General features: G+C 45.7%; 2 protein-coding genes across 2 annotated transcripts in view; both read left to right on the top strand.

The window, feature by feature from the left end:
• Nucleotides 1-17,177, top strand: part of LOC126531200 (membrane metallo-endopeptidase-like 1) — a 232,426-nt gene that overhangs the window by 190,638 nt on the left and 24,611 nt on the right. The gene's annotated exons all lie outside the window — the stretch shown is intronic.
• The window catches only part of LOC140214388 (neprilysin-1-like), a 32,607-nt gene that overhangs the window by 6,367 nt on the left and 9,063 nt on the right, over nucleotides 1-17,177 (top strand). Inside the window, exons 3-5 of the mRNA XM_072285754.1 lie at nucleotides 1,600-1,712; nucleotides 4,219-4,277; nucleotides 5,862-5,913. Coding sequence (XP_072141855.1) covers nucleotides 1,600-1,712; nucleotides 4,219-4,277; nucleotides 5,862-5,913 — 224 coding nt within the window. The remainder of the gene's footprint in view (nucleotides 1-1,599; nucleotides 1,713-4,218; nucleotides 4,278-5,861; nucleotides 5,914-17,177) is intronic.

Below are 17,177 nucleotides of genomic sequence, written 5' to 3'. Positions count from 1 at the left end.
TTATGAGTGCTTGCAGAAGGCCCCTAAGTAGTCTCACCTTTGAAGTTTTGTCAGCTCATTTCAGGATAAATAGCGAGTATAGTCTTTTTATGCCATCCAATTTTGCAATAAAAAAGATCCAGTGTGTTTCTTACGGAGTAGACTGTTCGAAAACTATGTCGATATGCAAACAGTAATATGGGCAAATGCACACTGGTAAAGGTCGACGCATTGATATAACAAAGAATGAACGTGATGGTAAATCTTTGCTTAAGCCGTTGCAGCGCAACGAAAACAAACAAAAAGTACATGCAACCGAGCTCTCCGGACTCCATGGTGAGAACAAAACATTATCGTCGCATCGCAACAGCCCTGTGCTTATATCATTAGCGTGTTTGGGGAAATTCGCGAATAAATCGGGAAGCACAGCGTGTGTGACGAAAGAACGTGCACTATCGCCAGTTTTCATTAGAGACACATATTCAAATATGGCAAAACTGAATATGTGTTACAGTTCCTTTGTCTGTATCAATACACCTGTGCTCCCAATTTTCCCCTGTCAAACAATCGACTCGGTCTTTTGCCTCACGGCATTACTGCGTCGACGTCTCAAGGTGTACCTTCACATCCATGGCTGCTTGCGTATCTGCATAACTTCTTTTGACGTCTGAGCATGAACATCAATATAAACAAAACCTTGCAGAATAGTTTTCAGCAGTCTGGGGCATGAAGAAATCTTTGTATGTGAGTAAATGCTGAATAGCTATAACATAAGAGCAATTTGTATAATAGCATTTGATTTGATAACATTCAAATAATGGCGTCACAAAATTTCCCTTCATGTATTAGATTTCATCATGTAATTTCGACTTGCATGACGTTTTTTGAGTGCAATCTACTCAGCAAGACAGCCGCAGCTGAAGCTATTATCAATCATAATAACGAAGGTCCAAGAAGGTTCTTAAAGAAACATTCCCTTAAAGAATACGTGGCCGATGATGGGATCACATCCTGATCCAGATACATCTTTCTTGCCAACGTCGTCAAGTGATTTGAATGAATTCGCGCGTTCGTCACGTCACCGGACAATAATATGCACGGAAAAGCGAGAATACGAACACATGGCAGTTGATTTTGGCCGCAGATTCAGGAATGAAAGGCACAAATGATGGTCAACCTTACTACTGTATTTCTTGTGCATAAGGCGTTGCAGCAGTAAGTTTCGTATAAAGGAGACACGGGAATTTTTCGAACTCTTTTGCACAACACGGACAAGGGAAAATACTTCGTTTTAGCAATATTGTTTGTAACTTCATTTTGGTGAAACGCTTCAAGTACGTCGTGAATATACTTTTGGCGCTGAGTTATAAGCTGCCGTATATATTTATTTTTGTACCGATATGATGGACGACAAGCTTGTAAGTGTTTGAGTACAGCGTGGGGGAGTGTACATACCTGCCTATGAAGCATATAATGCAATGAACTATCACAAACTGAAATGCTTAAAAATTATCTTTTTAGAGGACATTTATGTGAGCCAAGAAAACCCCCTTCGGTGTCCTCATTATGAGCCTACACTTATATCGCGCTAACGTTATCAACATTACTTTGTCCTTCTAGGTACGACCCTTTGCTTTGAATATTTCTTTCACAGAAGCCTTGTACTACATTCGACAAGGCTTCAACAAAATGGAATTGACTAAGTATCGCTCTCCAGAGGAGGGACAATTAACGTGAGTAAAGAATGGTCTAAAACATAATGTGAGGGGCACAGTGCCAAGCTTTTTATCCTTAGACAAATTGTGAATGTAAATACAGAACAGGTCTTTATGCATTCTGGGAGCCCGGTAGACTGGACAAGAAGCGAATACAAACAGGACGATCACTAACCTGTTTGTGTGTGGTCTTTCTTTAGCCTTACGCGCTACAACTAAACATGAAACTGCTAATGAACTACCAGCCCGTATTTCTGCGTTAACAAGAACTGACCTACAGTGTCTTTCATTTCATATTCTCGATAAACCACAATATAATTGAGAGATTATGGTGTTTAGCACTGCGCTTGCGGCAATAAGCACCATAAGTACGACGATTATGAGAGAAGTGACAAGTTGCTGTCAGCTTTCACGAATTAGTACAGAGACCACAGGAATAAGAAAAGTCAACTAGCCTAATGCCGCAGTTTTGAAATCGATCAAGGTGATCTGTTAGGTACTGTAAATAGAGATACTAAGTGGGTGTCGTAGATACTAATTTAGATGTGGAGAATGCTACAGAAATAGCTTTGCATGGTGCGGATTAGCACGTCTGAGACTTGTAAAAAAATTCTAGTCGTTTGCTTATAGATGAAACTATAAAAGTAAAACCAAATCTCTACAAATGTTCTCTTAGGGTCACCGGGGGATGATAAATGTATCTACCAATTGCACTTAAATCCTATTAATTGTGTATAAAAAGAGAATTGAGAAAGGTTGGCTAATGACACAAGATGCCAATCGTTCTGTTTATTATTTTACTCAATATCTAGAATTTAGCTGCAAGTGTGCAGGTGCTAAAAATGAATTGGTATATTCCGCTATGCCCCATGACACGCACCAATTTGTGACGCGTTGTTGCGCGAACATTTGCAGAACACATTTACCGTTGTTCCATCTCGCCGAAGCGTTGCAAAATAGGGCTTATGGTCAAATCATTTCAGCATATTCTCAGTGCAAGCAACCCTTAATTGGGAACTTCGCAGGGCGTAATACAGTAATCTGGTTCAGTGCTTCCGAGTGGCTGTAGAATAGGCTGAAATGGCAGGTTGCTGTGTTACATTGATGACACTTCCTTCACAAGATAATTATAGTTTTCACACGCGCTGTGTGATACTTATAGCAGTCGATGCTCTCAACACCATTAGTGGTACACGTTCGGTTTTCTGAGTAAAGCTGATTCTTCTGTTTTCGTTTTGTTCTGCTCGGAGTGATAAAGGGTTAGAGTTCACGTGTAATAAAAAGAGAAATGTGAATTTCTGTCTTGCTTAGGCACGCCTCTTGTTGCATGGACCACTGAGTAGTTTGCACATGCTACTACAAAATGGTTATCTGAATTCAACGAAGTGTGCCATGCTTCATGGGATTCCATATTTTTGGAAAACACTTTGTTCCAGATGCTCCTCAAGCAGTTTATACACAGATAGTACGTGACAAAAGCTGGTTTGGAGAGGGCTTGTCCATTCAGCCTTTTCTGTAACGCATCTCTGTGTATCAGCGTTTACTTTATTAACAATTCACCTGGCATAATCTCGGCAGCTCTAATTCGGGATTCATTGGAGGTCTCGCACTGTTTTAGGCAACAGAAAATTTCTCGTACAAGTCATGTGGGATTCAAAACATAACGAGCAGCCAGGTGTTTTTTGTATTTAAGAAAAACGTCTGTGCGCAGTCACAATCATGTAACATCGTAAACCTATGATGATCACATCAGGCATATGGCGGCCACTTTAGCACTTGCCTATAGTTCAGTGCAACAGTGAATTCGAGAAAAAGAAGTGTACTTGATGAAATGTCCGTTACGCGTTCGGGCACACAATTTAGGTTCTTAGGCTTTAAACTTTGAAACTTTGAAGCTTGTTTTACCAACAAACCAGGACCTACACCCTGTTTTAATTACAAGTTTCACTGTTTCGGAATAAAATAGGAGTTAATGCAGTCGTTCTACACATTGCGTCTTACAAAATGACAGGCCATATTTTTTAACAAATTTTGGTGAGAAAACGCCCGTTAGGAAAAGAAGTATTTACCCATCCGAATTTTAATAGGAAATGTAAGTGAACGCACATGTGAATTCCGACATATGAGGAACTTGCTCCACCTTTCTGACCAACTTGTGTTTAACAAACCCCTAAACTTATGTGGAAAACTTGTTTTTATTATGAGCATGGGGAATTATTGAATTTCTTTTTCAATAGCGGCGAACGGTGCACGCCTTTAAGCGTTACTAAACCGACAATTAGCGGCTGGGTCCGAATGTTCACAAGCCTACTGTTTGTGATGGCAGGTTAATACATGAACCACGTTCGCAATTTTTATTCTACAATCCTAAAAGCTTATTTGTGTGGATGTTAGTTTAGTACAGTGCTCTTGAAATGTACAGTTTTCTACTGCAAGGTGTAACATTTGACAGAATCGTGCTGCACAAACTTATTGGCTGCTCTGTATTTACGATTTTCACCTTTATTCTTTGTTATGCGAGTAGGTGGGAGCACAGTCCAAGAGAGGCTCGCACGTATCACGTCAGCCTTGCGGACGTCATTGGTAAGCATTTATACTATAGAAAAAGCAAATTGCTGCGAATAAGAGCGTGAGTTGCCGCTTGATATATTACTTGCAAGTAATGCTATTTTAAACTACACAAAAGGTAGTTTCAGAATTGTCCTTTATTTTTGTAGTAACGACCGAAGTTGCCTTGCAATTGATGGTCTTCAGCGGTGAACACACATATCATCAACGCTAGACGCTTACCATCAGCACTTCACCAGTGGCAATAAAATTAGAAACAGCTGGCAAAAATATGGGAGGACGCTTAAGGTTAGCATTTAAGAGTGGAACGCGATAGTATTAAAAGATCCCTGACTGGCTTCTCACGCTTCCCAGCAACTACAGCTTATGAAACCGTAACGTTTACCGGGAAAAGCTGGCGGCGAAAGCTATGCAAGGAGGGTGAATTCCTAGTTCATTTCTTTTTTTGATGATTTTGCAAGGAAACGAGCAGGTCGCCCGACTCCTATTAAAACAGACCTCAAACGGCGGCTGAAAAAGGGGCTTATGTTTGAGTATCCGCGAAAGAAAATTACGTTTTCTCGTATATTCAATCTACACTCCGGCGCTATCATGTCTGTTGTTGTGTGCGTAAGTCGTACTTTACGAATTTTCTGAGTCATTTTACTTTGAGACAGTCAGTCTGTTCAGTAAGACTCAGGAACCACGCGGAGGGCCTGCGTGATTCTGGATGCGTGGTTCGCGATAATTTTCTAGCTTACGGGTGCTGGCGCCCACACCGATGCCCGCACTGATGCGGGATTTTCTGTCTCACAGGGCCCTTAACGCCACCACGCTAATGTATCAGGAACATGCTACCCTAAAGGCTAGAACGCCATCTACTGGGAAATTTCATTGAGTGCCTAATCGCGTCACTAGGTTGTGACACTCGAAAAGAATGTGGACTGGCAAGTCTGTATTCATCACACTATTGCCGAGATCGCATTTAAAATATTCGATTCCCGTTACCGGAAATGATGGCTGTTGCTTTTTTTCAAACGTTCTCGGCTTGATAATGTTGACAGGAAAGGCGAGTATTTTGGTAAAGTTACATGCATTTGCACGACACATTTTTGTGCTACAGGTTGTTTTTTGCATAGAAATGGCAGAAACTTTCAGTCGCATGCCTGTACCAATTATTAAACTTTGCGCTGAAACATATCTGCAACGGCAACAAAATTCAAATGGACCATCGTGTGTGAAAAGGAACGAAAATACAATAGACACAAGTTGCCATTAAGTTGAGTCCATGGCATAGAGATAATAAGCAAGCTTCCTTTACGTCTAACTTGGCTTTAATGTACCGAGTGCTGAACGCTTAACAGACTAAAAAACTATTACTTTGTACTATTTAGTCAAAATCTTTGAATTCATGGCATTATTCCGTGCTCTAGAAAATTGGGACACCTAGCGAAAAACTAAACACTATGCCCTGTTTCTATGTCAGCAATTTGCGGCTTGACGTAGCAGTTCAATGGAAACACCCATAGCAATTGTTGCTACTACTTATCTTTTGTACCTAAATTTATTTAGATGGTCTTATAACGTCAATCACACACTTGATGTATTCATTTCTTGCAGAAATTCCCTACGCACTCTTCTCATCTCCCTTTTTTCAGCAAGGACTTCCACGGTAAGAATTCGTAAAATCGCGTAGTTTCTGTGAATTTCTTTATCCCTGTTCGTGTATCAAATACATATTAGTAGTGTGCGAGCGGATCACTTGTTTTGAACATGGCCAATGCAGGTTTACCAGTGCGCTGTTGCTGCCGTATTTCATTTGGTAAATGTGTCTGGGCAATATTGAGATTCTGCGGCTAGTAGGCAATTTATCATCAGTTGCCGCTATGCGCGCCGTGACAACCGCAGGACAATAGACGCTGTTTCTGGATTACGTCTGTGAAGTCAGAAAGGTACTGCACCAATGCAGGTGGATTGAACGTTTTCCGGTCTTCAAGTTAGTACACGCTACAGATGTAAACACAAAGCCATAAAAGGGGAAATAAATTTGCGCAAACTTTCAAAACGGAGTTTTCGATACACTTCTAGCACAGCTATAAATACAACAAACTTCATCACGGGGGACGAAGTGCCTTCTTCTTAGAACGCTTCTATCTGTGTTCTCTGTTTTCCGACGAATTCTTCGGAATTTCCTGGTGCCTTGGCTCCCGGTTTTGTGGCCATGAACGCGGAGCCTTCCAGAGGCCCTCGTGGCCAGAGGTCATCAAGGCCGTCCCTCACGAGGAAGAGAGGAAGCGTGCTCAGTGACACCGAGGACACTGAGCTATACTCAATGTCGGATGAAGACTCATCGGATGATAGCTTCATCACTGTCCGCAGAAAGAGGGCCAAAAGGAGGACTGTCAACGCGAACCCATCAACGCAAGCGAGCACGGCGACTCTGAAGTCAAGGCCTGAACGCTGGCCTCACGCCATCGTGTTCGTACCCGAAGAGCCCTCAAACAAACTCCGATTGCTAAACAGGCAAGAACTATCTGTTTTCTTGGAAGGGGTCGTGCCGAATGAAATTAAGGACATTCGTATAAATGCACGCAAAAATGTCCTCGCAATTGATGTTAACAACGGGAGTGCGCTCGAAAAACTGAAGCAAATCTCGGTGCTAGGGCGCATCAAAGTGCGTTCATATATCCCGATGGATGACGCATCCACAGCAGGTGTCATTTATGACATCGATGTCGCCATTCCCAACGCGGACTTGCCTATCCTCGTCAAACCAGCAAGTGAGGGTGTTGTCATCACGCGTGTGAGCCGCCTTGGAACATCGCGCTGCGTCAAACTGATCTTCAAAGGACATTGCTTACCAACACACGTCAAAGTCGGTCACTTCCGACACCCTGTTCGGCCCTTCGTACAAAAGCCTCTTCAATGCCATCAGTGCTTTAGGCCGGGACATGTCAAGGGTGTCTGCCCAAACTCGATACTGTGTCCCCGTTGTGCTGAACCTCACGCGGAGGAGACGTGCCGGGCTACTGTCCTAAAGTGCGGCAACTGTAATGGTTCCCATGCTGCCTCGTCTAGGGACTGCCCTCGCATCAAGAAAGAGGTCGCTGTTCTCAAGCAAATGGTTCGGGACAATTCGACACACAGGGAGGCTGCTGCAACGATCCGGCGTCGGCGTCGGCGTCACCGAACCTCCTCAAAAAAGGCAGAACCGCGAAAGGAGGGGGCCGCTTCTATTGTAGCACCCACGTCCTCCAATCAGGCCAAAAAGGGGCTGAACAGCACAAGGGAGTCGCCTGAAAGGAATTTGTCTCAAGAAGAATGGCCTGCGCTTCCGAGCCAGCAATCTCCCACAAAACTACAGATTGTCAAGCCCGCTCGGGAGCCTACTCCTGCCGCTGATGCCACGCCCAAAGCAGATCGTCAAGTCCTTTCAATGCTGCGTCCCCTCATAGATGCCATTAGAGTGATTCTGTCGAACCTTGGAACTACGTCTGCTCAAAATGCACTGAAAGTACTGGACGCCTTAAGCCCAGTGCTTGAGTCCCTCGAATAGAGACATGGCCAGCCATCGCCCATCGTTTCGAGAGGAAGTCAAGGCAGCGTCAATCATACAGTGGAACGCAAGAGGACTAAAATCACGCCTTTCGGACTTTCGTCAGTATATATATACTAATTTGTTCCCAGTCATTGTCATATGTGAGCCTAATGTATCAAAACCAGTCAGATTATCGGGATACGAAGCTGTTATATCCGCAACAACTAATGCATGCAGCAAAGTCATCGTTTTTATTCGTCGAGAACTGACCTATGTTCGCCAGCCGATTCCGCCTCATGATAAAAATCAATACGTTTGCCTAACAATTAAAAAGGGCAAACTCATGTTTACACTTGTAGGCGTTTATATATCGCCTTCAAGTGTTTGATCCCAAACGATTAACGAACATCTTGTCTGTGTGCCCTGCCCCATATGTCATCATCGGAGATTTTAATGCGCACCATATAGCATGGGGAAGCGCAAGAACAAATGCAAGAGGGCAAAGACTTGCAAACTTCGCCTGTAACCACGGCCTTTCACTCCTGAATGACGGCAGCCCAACGTTTATACGAGGCGTGAATTATGGCAGCTGTCTTGACCTATCTTTCGTCTCCAGCACTTTCACAAAATATGTTAAATGGTTTTCGGATATCGAGACACATGGGAGTGATCATATTCCCACATACCTTGTCATCAATGGAATGTCCAGTCCCACCCCATGGAACACCATTCGATTAATTGATTGGACCACTTTTACTTCCACCATGGAGGATGCTTGTCGAGAGGGCTTGTCCTCTGGATTAGAGGAAGCAATCAAGTCTGCATTGCTACACGCCGCGCGCACGGTCACGGTTTCGTCGAAGCGCACGGAATTGGATATAGAGTTGGAGCGACTTCGTGCACTCCGTCGTCGTGCGGAGCGGCGTTACCGGCGTACAAAATCCATCGAAGACCTTAGGACAGCCAGACGACTACAAAAGAAAATTCAACGTCGCATGGATAGATTGGCATCTCGACGTTGGACAAGATTTTGCCAGTCACTAGACCCCCGAAAGCCACTTTCCCACATCTGGAGAACCATACGTGGTCTGCGTTCCCTCCCTGAACAACGCTTCCCATTCAAAGCGCTGGCGCTCTTCCAGGGGCGGCTAGAGGCGGATGTTGCAGAGGACTTTTGTGCAAGGATCGCTGGCCAAGCAACCGGTCCAGGCTTTCCAGCCCCCAGTCGCATCCCTGTTTCACGTGACGGCCGCATGGATCTTCCTTTCATAATGGAGGAACTAGAAGCTGCTCTTGCTCTATGCAGGCGTTCTTCATCCGCGGGACCGGATGGAATATCCTACCGCGCCTTGAACAACCTGAGTGATAGCGCATGGAGAGAACTGTTACATCTCTACAACTTATCTTGGCAGGATGGCATGGTTCCCGAAGAATGGAAGATAAGCCTCTTGGTCCCTCTCCTGAAGCAAGGCAAGTCCCCACTTGAACCCACCTCATACCGCCCAATAGCGCTGGCCAGCTGTGTGGGAAAGATAATGGAAAAGATGATCCTTGCCCGCTTGGAGTGGTACCTGGAGCACTACAACATGTTACCGAATTGCATGGCTGGTTTTCGACGTGATCGCTCTTCAGTAGACAGTGTTGTTGATCTCGCTACGTCCAGCTTCAAAAGTCACGCAAAAGATTATCTGCAGCTTTGTTCTTGGATGTCAAGGGGGCATACGATAACGTATCTCACGAGGCTATCCTCGATGCTCCTGAGATGGTTGGCCTAGGTGGTCGAGTTTTCCAATGGATCTCTCATTACCTTTTTATGAGATCGTTCTTTGTCTGTACCGGTGATGGCAAAACGGCACTACACTACACGTACCGAGGTGTTCCTCAAGGCGGTGTACTAAGCCCTACCCTATTCAACCTCACACTCATTGGTCTCGTTGATCATCTGCCAGCAGCGATCAAGATATCAATGTACGCCGACGACATATGTATATGGACCTCAGGTGTGACACGTCCTCAGATACGTGCAAGGCTTCAAAAAGCTGCTACTCTAACAGCTATATACCTCCGCAACCAAGGTCTTGAAATCTCGTCAGACAAATGTGCACTGCTGGCGTTCACTCGCAAACCAATGACACCCTACGCCATATCAATAAATGGCCAGATAATTTCTTATGAGAAGACTCACAAATTTCTTGGCATAATCATTGATAGAGATCTGTCATGGAGCCCGCACGTGACCTACTTGAAGAAGCGTCTGAAAGCAATCTCCCAACTTTTCAAGTTTCTGGGAGGAAAGACTTGGGGAATGTCAGTGCATGCAGTACAGGGCTCTTTTTCTGGGCTTCTTGAGATACAGTTTGCCCTTACTGACCAACACCTGCCAGACAAATCTTCGTGCTCTACAGGCTATTCAAGCTCGGGCTCTCAGGGTTTGTCTTGGTTTGCGAAAATGCACATCGACAGCAGCGACTATTACGATTGCTCGGGACCAACCTATACAAACACACATTGCGGTAGAGGTGTTGAGAGTGCACATTAGGCACGTTGCCCGTGCCTGTTCCCACCATCTGGCAACACTACCGTCACAAAGGCCGCAGGCAGCATTTTGTACTACGATTTCGAAGTATTATACCTGCCTCCCATCAGGCTTCACCCCCGCAACTAAGCCATCGATTCCTCCATGGTGTTTGGCTCGACCCGCAGTACACCTCACCGTACCAGGAATCAGGAAAAAATCTGAGCTGTCATGACCTGCTCTTAAACAACTAACTCTGCTCCTTTTGCACGAGAGGTACGCCGAACACGTACATATTTATACTGATGGATCGGCAACTCTCCAGTGTACCTCTGGAGCCGTGGTCTTCCCAGCGAAAGCCACCACCATCAGTTTCAAGACATGTCACCCAACGACACCGATGGCCGCGGAACTTGCAGCCCTTCGCGCTGCACTTCGTCTCGTCAGCCAAGAACAACCTCGAAGATGGTCAATATTCAGTGACTCGAAGGCTGCACTGCAATCTTTGCTATCGGCCCTGCGGCGCGGACCACACGAACAACTGGTATTTGAGATTAGAGAACTCATTCATACCTTAACTGATAAAGGACACCACGTGACATTTCAGTGGCTTCCAAGTCACTGCGGAGTCATAGTGAAAGAACGCGCTGATAACGCTGCTCGGTCGGCTCTTCAAGGGGACGAAGAGGAGCCGATACCGTTATCAAGGACAGATGCCGCTCGAAAACTTTGATTGATCAGCCGTGACATCACGGTCTCCTTGTGGAACGCTGGAAGTTTTCACGACTACCGACTCCACAATCTTGACTCCTCTCTACGCCTTTGTATTCCACCTGGACTCTGCCGTCGCGAAGCTACCCTGCTTTGTCGACTATGGCTAGGGGTGGCTTTCACCAAGTCTTTCGCTTACCGAATTGGATGGGCCGACGACGCCTCGTGTGAGGACTGTGGTGACGAGGAGACTTTTCAACACCTTCTTTGTGACTGTCCTCGATATAATTTACAGAGACAATCACTCGCAACCGCGATAGCGCGCTTTGACCAAAGACCTCTCACAGAGGAACTTATTTTAAAATACTGCCATCATAAGCCTTCGCAGCAGAGGGCGACGAGTGCACTGTTGCGGTTTTTGAGGGCGACAGAATTGAACAGGCGGCTGTAGCCTGAACAGGTGTTGACAGTGCTTCAAGTGTCACTGTGCTGTGCGATGACAGTATTCAGTGACAGTGACCAATTGTGATTGTGTGTCTATTCTCCTTCCTTTCCTTATCTCTACTTTGTTACCACTTTACCTCCCCCTCCCCTCTCTCCCCAGCGTAGGGTAGCCAACCGGATCTTTTTCTCTGGTTAACCTCCCTGCCTTTCCCCTTTCCTCTCTCTCTCTTTTTTTTCATCACGGGACATTCCACGTAGCATTTAGCGTTTTGCTTGTTTTGGCATGAAGTTGACGTTTGATGTGACTGTATACAGGATTTATTCCTTCGTTATCATCAACTCATTCAGAAAGTCCCCCCTTTCATATATGAAACCAACTCATTTGATCTTTGCGTCAGGAAGGCGTATGCGACACCTGATGTACTTGAGCTTTTTGCAGCAGCTTTAATGGGTGAAGTGCATTTCGATTCACAGGCAAGCGTATGCAGTGGATTCGCCAATATCAAAACAAGATAAAAAATCGTGCTGCAGAAGCACCTTGGAAAGGGCTATTTAGGTCATGGTAAACAAAAAAAAACATTCTGTGCAAACTACACAAGGGCACGTGAAAACAGGACCAACGCTCACTTTCAATTCTAGGTGCCTGTAGACGACCAGTAGTTCCATGAAATGACACAAGAAGGAGGAGCCACATCCAGAATATTACAACCCACTTGCCATTGCATAAATTAGAATCACCAATGTGTCTACTTGCCCCTAAACCCAGTGAACCAAAAGAATTTTCTGATGCAAGGAAATCCTTAGAGTGGCCACTAACGGTGCGATATAACTCTCCCTTCAGAAATATAGCGTGTTGCTAAATCGGTCGAATGCTAATCGCATTAGCATCGACAGTCATCGTAAGATGAGATTTGGAACATTTTTTTATGTGGCGGCCCATCAATCAAGCTCACTAATTTTATTTCTCTTACGCGTTCTTCCTCGGCTCGGAGACATTGGTTCCTGCCCCCGTCTTTATTATAATCACAGGTACATTCAATCATATTTCCTCTGTAATATTCGATAACGGCCAGTAAACGAGGGAGATCGGCTTCATGAAAGGCAATAGGAGACAACCTTAAGAAGAGACGAAGGTGAATTATTGTTTACTAGTACTGTTATTTATTGCACATTAAGCTGAACCGTGTGCTTTGCTGCACTCGCACAGCTTTGGACAATGTGGGTGACGTCCAGGATCTGCCTACGCAAAGTCTGCCATCTGTGGTGTACATTTCGCCCAGTGCACTATGGTTATCTGAAACAAGAAATGCAATAGAATTAACAAGTTACACTATTAACGTGAGAGTTCAAGCCTCCAAAGGTTAAAGTGCATGTGGCCGTTGTAAATGAGACTCATGACGATATGCAATTGAGAGCATCTGTTTGGACTGACTTTTGGACTGCAGAAGAGGGCTTTCTTGCTGTTTGGCGAACGCTTCCATATGCAATAAAATTACGTCATCACCAGACACGGTGGCATGGCACCTAATGACGACCAGGCAGCCCTTTATAACCATTTGCCCTCTTCATAGGAAGCGAATTTTTTACGGGGATAATCATTTATCATTTGCGCTTTCTGCTGGCTAAGGATGCGGAAAAGAACTGCCGAGAAGGCGTACAGATCAAGCGAAGGCCTGTTGTCGCGTTCTTGCAAACGCTGCTTATAATTACAAGGCCAAAATATTTCCTGTGTCAATCTAACTAAGTAGCATCTATTGCCTAGATGGTAAGCAGCCGACGCGGTGTGAATTAACTCATCTATATGAGCATCTGGCATTCTTATTGGCTAAGCAGTCCTGCAGTTTCACAGGGCTGCAAGGAACTAATCAAATAACTCATTTGAACGCACCTGTTGTCACGTGAGTCATTTCTAGCATCTGTGGTTTAGATTGCGTGATTGCGTTTCTCTGCCGCCAATGCTGGGGCTTGCAAGTCGCATTTTTCGCCGAAATCCGCGGCGCGTCTTTTGTCCAGGCGGGGGGTATTCTGTAAGAGTCCAGCTAGCGGAGTGTCTAATTCAGCCGGGGATGATTGGCTGGGGCCGCTTATATCCTCCTCGCTCGCACAGCTCCATCCAATCAGTAGATTTGCAGTAGCTGAATTGGACAGTCCAGTAGGTTGACTCTTACAGAATGCACCTCCAGATGCACAATATTGATTATCCTTCTGCTGTAGTACACATTTCCATTACCTATAGCTTTATTTAGTTGTTTATTAATTTAGTTAACTATTTACATATATGGTTATTTGTTGATTTGTTTGGTAGCGAAGAAGAGCGCTGGTCAGTTATCAGCAGCACCACTGTAGCCACAGGCTCACCGCTCGTTGTCGAACTTCTTGTTATGACCTCACCGTCCAGTTAGCCACTCCGAATATCCAATCGATACATCTCTTTAGAATTGTTTGTAGCTGCAGGGTAGGTTGAAAATATTGCACAACCAGTGGGACGATGACGCAAAACTGAACGTGATTTTCTCTCATGCAAGTGTGGTCAGCCTTGCGGCTGCAGATAATTTAAGTCTTCTTCCGTACCGGTGTTTTGCCACGCTGCGCAAGGTGTTTTGCCATGCTGCTCTGCGCAAGCCGTGGAGCGTTGGCGAGAAAGAGTGCAGGAAGCAGGTGAGTCATTCTCAAGCTATATGGAACGCATTCTGGACTTTTGCAGGCCAGTGAGACCAAGTTCGTATGGGACAGAGTAAGGAAAGTTTTGAAATGAATGTAGGACAGCATTTTGAATGCGCTACTGCCAGTAATGTGGCAGAATAGCAGACATTACTGATGTGAAAGCGTCGAATGCCTCATTGAGCAAAAAAGCCGCCGTCTGTCATCTGCAGCAGTGAAACGGCAGGTGGATTCCCATTGGCTCCGACGCTGTGTCACGAGCGCGTCTTGACGGAGCAGAGCGGGCGAAAGGAGGCACCTGCTGCAGAGCTAGGGCGCCAAGTGCGTGAGGGAAGAGGGCTTAACCGCCACGCCACATCATCCTCAATCTCGCTCTCGATAACCCTGGGTTATCCGCGCGTTCCTTGTCTGCACAAGCTCTCATCGGCTTTCCAACTGGGCCCCGGTTAGGCCAAATCAAAACGCGCGAGGTGTCTCAACGCGCTTGCTATTCCGAGAGGAGTCAACTCGAAACACTGCTCAGGGGCAGTCAAGCGCACATCAATGCTTTCGCATTGACAATTGAGAAGAAGTGCTTAACTGTCCTCGGATTTTGATGTCATGCTAAAGTTGTGAAGAATTCCACTAGCCGGAACCTTTGACACTTCAGCCTCTTTTGCAAGACGAACATCTGGGAGAATTGGATGAATTTTCCTATCAGTCAACGCTGGTCGGAGAGACGAAGGCATTTATGGGCGAGGATGTTGCCTACCAGCTCTCCTTAGTGCAGTTAGCTGAGCCGCTGCATATAAAGCAGCTTTCTTTCAATTTCGTGCCCACGCTCCGCCAAGCGTGATTGAACAAGAAATGACCGAAGGTCTGCCTGTGCAACGCCAACAGCTCCCTGTAGTGGTGCCTCTCAGTTAAGCTGAAGTGGTCACCAGACTCCGACCGCTCCGTGCAACTGCAGCCCCACCTCTCAGTTGCGCCGACATCGTATGCATGCTCTGCCAAGAGGCGTTGTTGCGTTGTTGTGCCAGCTGCGTCTGTCAGCTCGACCTGCAGTCGCAAACTAGTGCCGTGCGACAGATGATCACCCATTACGAGTTGGGTGTGGCTGTGCCGGTCATACTGCTCGCCCTTGTCAAAGCCTTCAATCGCGTTGACACACGTGACATTACGGGGTACCGACATGCCACGTTTATTTTACAGCTGTTGGAACCCATCTTTGTTTGGCCCTGTCATCCAGCATTCGTCCGATGCCTGTTGCCCGTCGTTCGCGTTCTGCGCGCCGCCATTCATCAGCAGTGATGCGACCTCGTTCTGTGTTTTGAGAAGATGAGTGCTGTTTGTCGCCGTCCACGTGGCAGAGGCTGCTGAGCCGTCAAACCCCAAAGGTTCTCACTGTCGCCCATCAAATTTAACAGAATTTTGTGTTAAAGGTGTGTGTGCTTTATAGCCGCACAATATTATCGCTCACTTTTCAAAGCCACGACGCCATTTTAGAGGCTCGCCCTTCACACATCAACTGCTTGGCATGTTTACCCTTTAGCGGCGGGTAGACGCATGCGGTTAGTGAAGATGTCCGGTACTCTTTTGAAATAGATGTCCTTTCGGCCTCTCACGACGCTATCCACTGTGGGGATTCTATTTCGCAACTTAGCGCCGTCATACATTGCGCACGAGCCGAAGTTGAACTATCACCAATTTGGAATGTTATCATGGTTCCCGTTTCTCTCATTTATAGCAAACTACTCATGTACCAAAGAAACGAACATTCCGCGGAACACCTGAGCGCTTCACCCCTGTGTTGCAGCAGTCTCTCCGACTAAATCGATCTATTCTTTCTGTCAGGGCTGTTTCTTACACGGAAAGATGTTGTGCTACATTATGCTGCCGAATAAATTACGAAAGGCTGTAATAACCTCTTTGTTTCAAACCCGATCCTGTACCATGTCGCACTGCATCGAGGAGAATTGATTGGTGGTGTGGAAGACATGGATGACATGCAAATCGTTGACGTGTCGGTTCGCAGAGCTCATGTCGGCTACTCTACGTTCAGTTCTTTATTTACGCCTTGCCCATTGTTCACCAATGTATTTGGTCCGTCCACTGCCATAGGTTCTACACCGGTTAAGTGTTGCCAGACTTTGTGTGTCTTGGAAGAATTTCGTTCTTCTTTTAATGTTTATGCAAACATTTTTCGTCGGCACGTCGACCGTTCGGCATCACATCAACACCATCTTCCACCCCGCCATTTCGACAACGCTTCTCTCGCTTATGTGCAACAGACAATCATGTTATCACCTATTCCCGATTATAGGCCTTTGAGCCATCCCTCAATAATTACATCTTGTCATCATCATCAATGGGCAAGACGGCGACGGGCTTTGCCGCCGTGTAATTCAACCATCATAATTTGTGGGTGTCTCGTGTTGTCCTTCTTACGAAGTTGTATGGCTCTATTCGCTTCTGTCTAGATTACCAGTGCAATAACAAGATCATTTGCGCGGATATCTATCTATACAGTACGGTAAATAGATGACGCCATTGGCTGTTTAGAAAGAATTCTTTTTTTTTCTTCGTTAGACCTGCGGCCGGGTTATTGGCAAGTGCGAGTGGCAGAAGTGGATAGCCCAAACACGGCGTGTGTTACATGCGATTGCTTATAAGAATGTAACGTCATGCCCTTTGCTCCGGATTTCTCATACGCCCCATTCGCTCCGGTAATTTATCCTGACATTCCTAACAAACGCCGACCTACGACTGCACTTAGCGAATTGCCGCTTGGTGTAATAATACAGCTCACAATACTCCTTAATGTAGTGTCCAAGGCCAGCGTCCTCAAAAATGTAGCCAAACTTCACGTCGCTGCTGAATTTTCTAATACAATGTCCTTAAAATAATGCTGCAATTTCGCTGGACTGGTTCTTTTCTAAGACGGTTTACGGGAAATTTTGTGGCCATCATATGACCGCTAACAAATCTGCCCGATGGCAACGGCATGATGTCCTCGTGAGCATCATGGCGCGAAGACGCTGTCAAGAATCTGCGCTGTCTTCTTACGTTAGCCCTAATATTGCCTAAT

The sequence above is a fragment of the Dermacentor andersoni genome, unplaced genomic scaffold (genome assembly GCF_023375885.2).
Source record: "Dermacentor andersoni unplaced genomic scaffold, qqDerAnde1_hic_scaffold ctg00000041.1, whole genome shotgun sequence".
Lineage (NCBI taxonomy): Eukaryota > Metazoa > Arthropoda > Arachnida > Ixodida > Ixodidae > Dermacentor > Dermacentor andersoni.
Note: the sequence above shows the minus strand (reverse complement) of the source record. Positions and strands in the feature narration are given on the sequence as shown.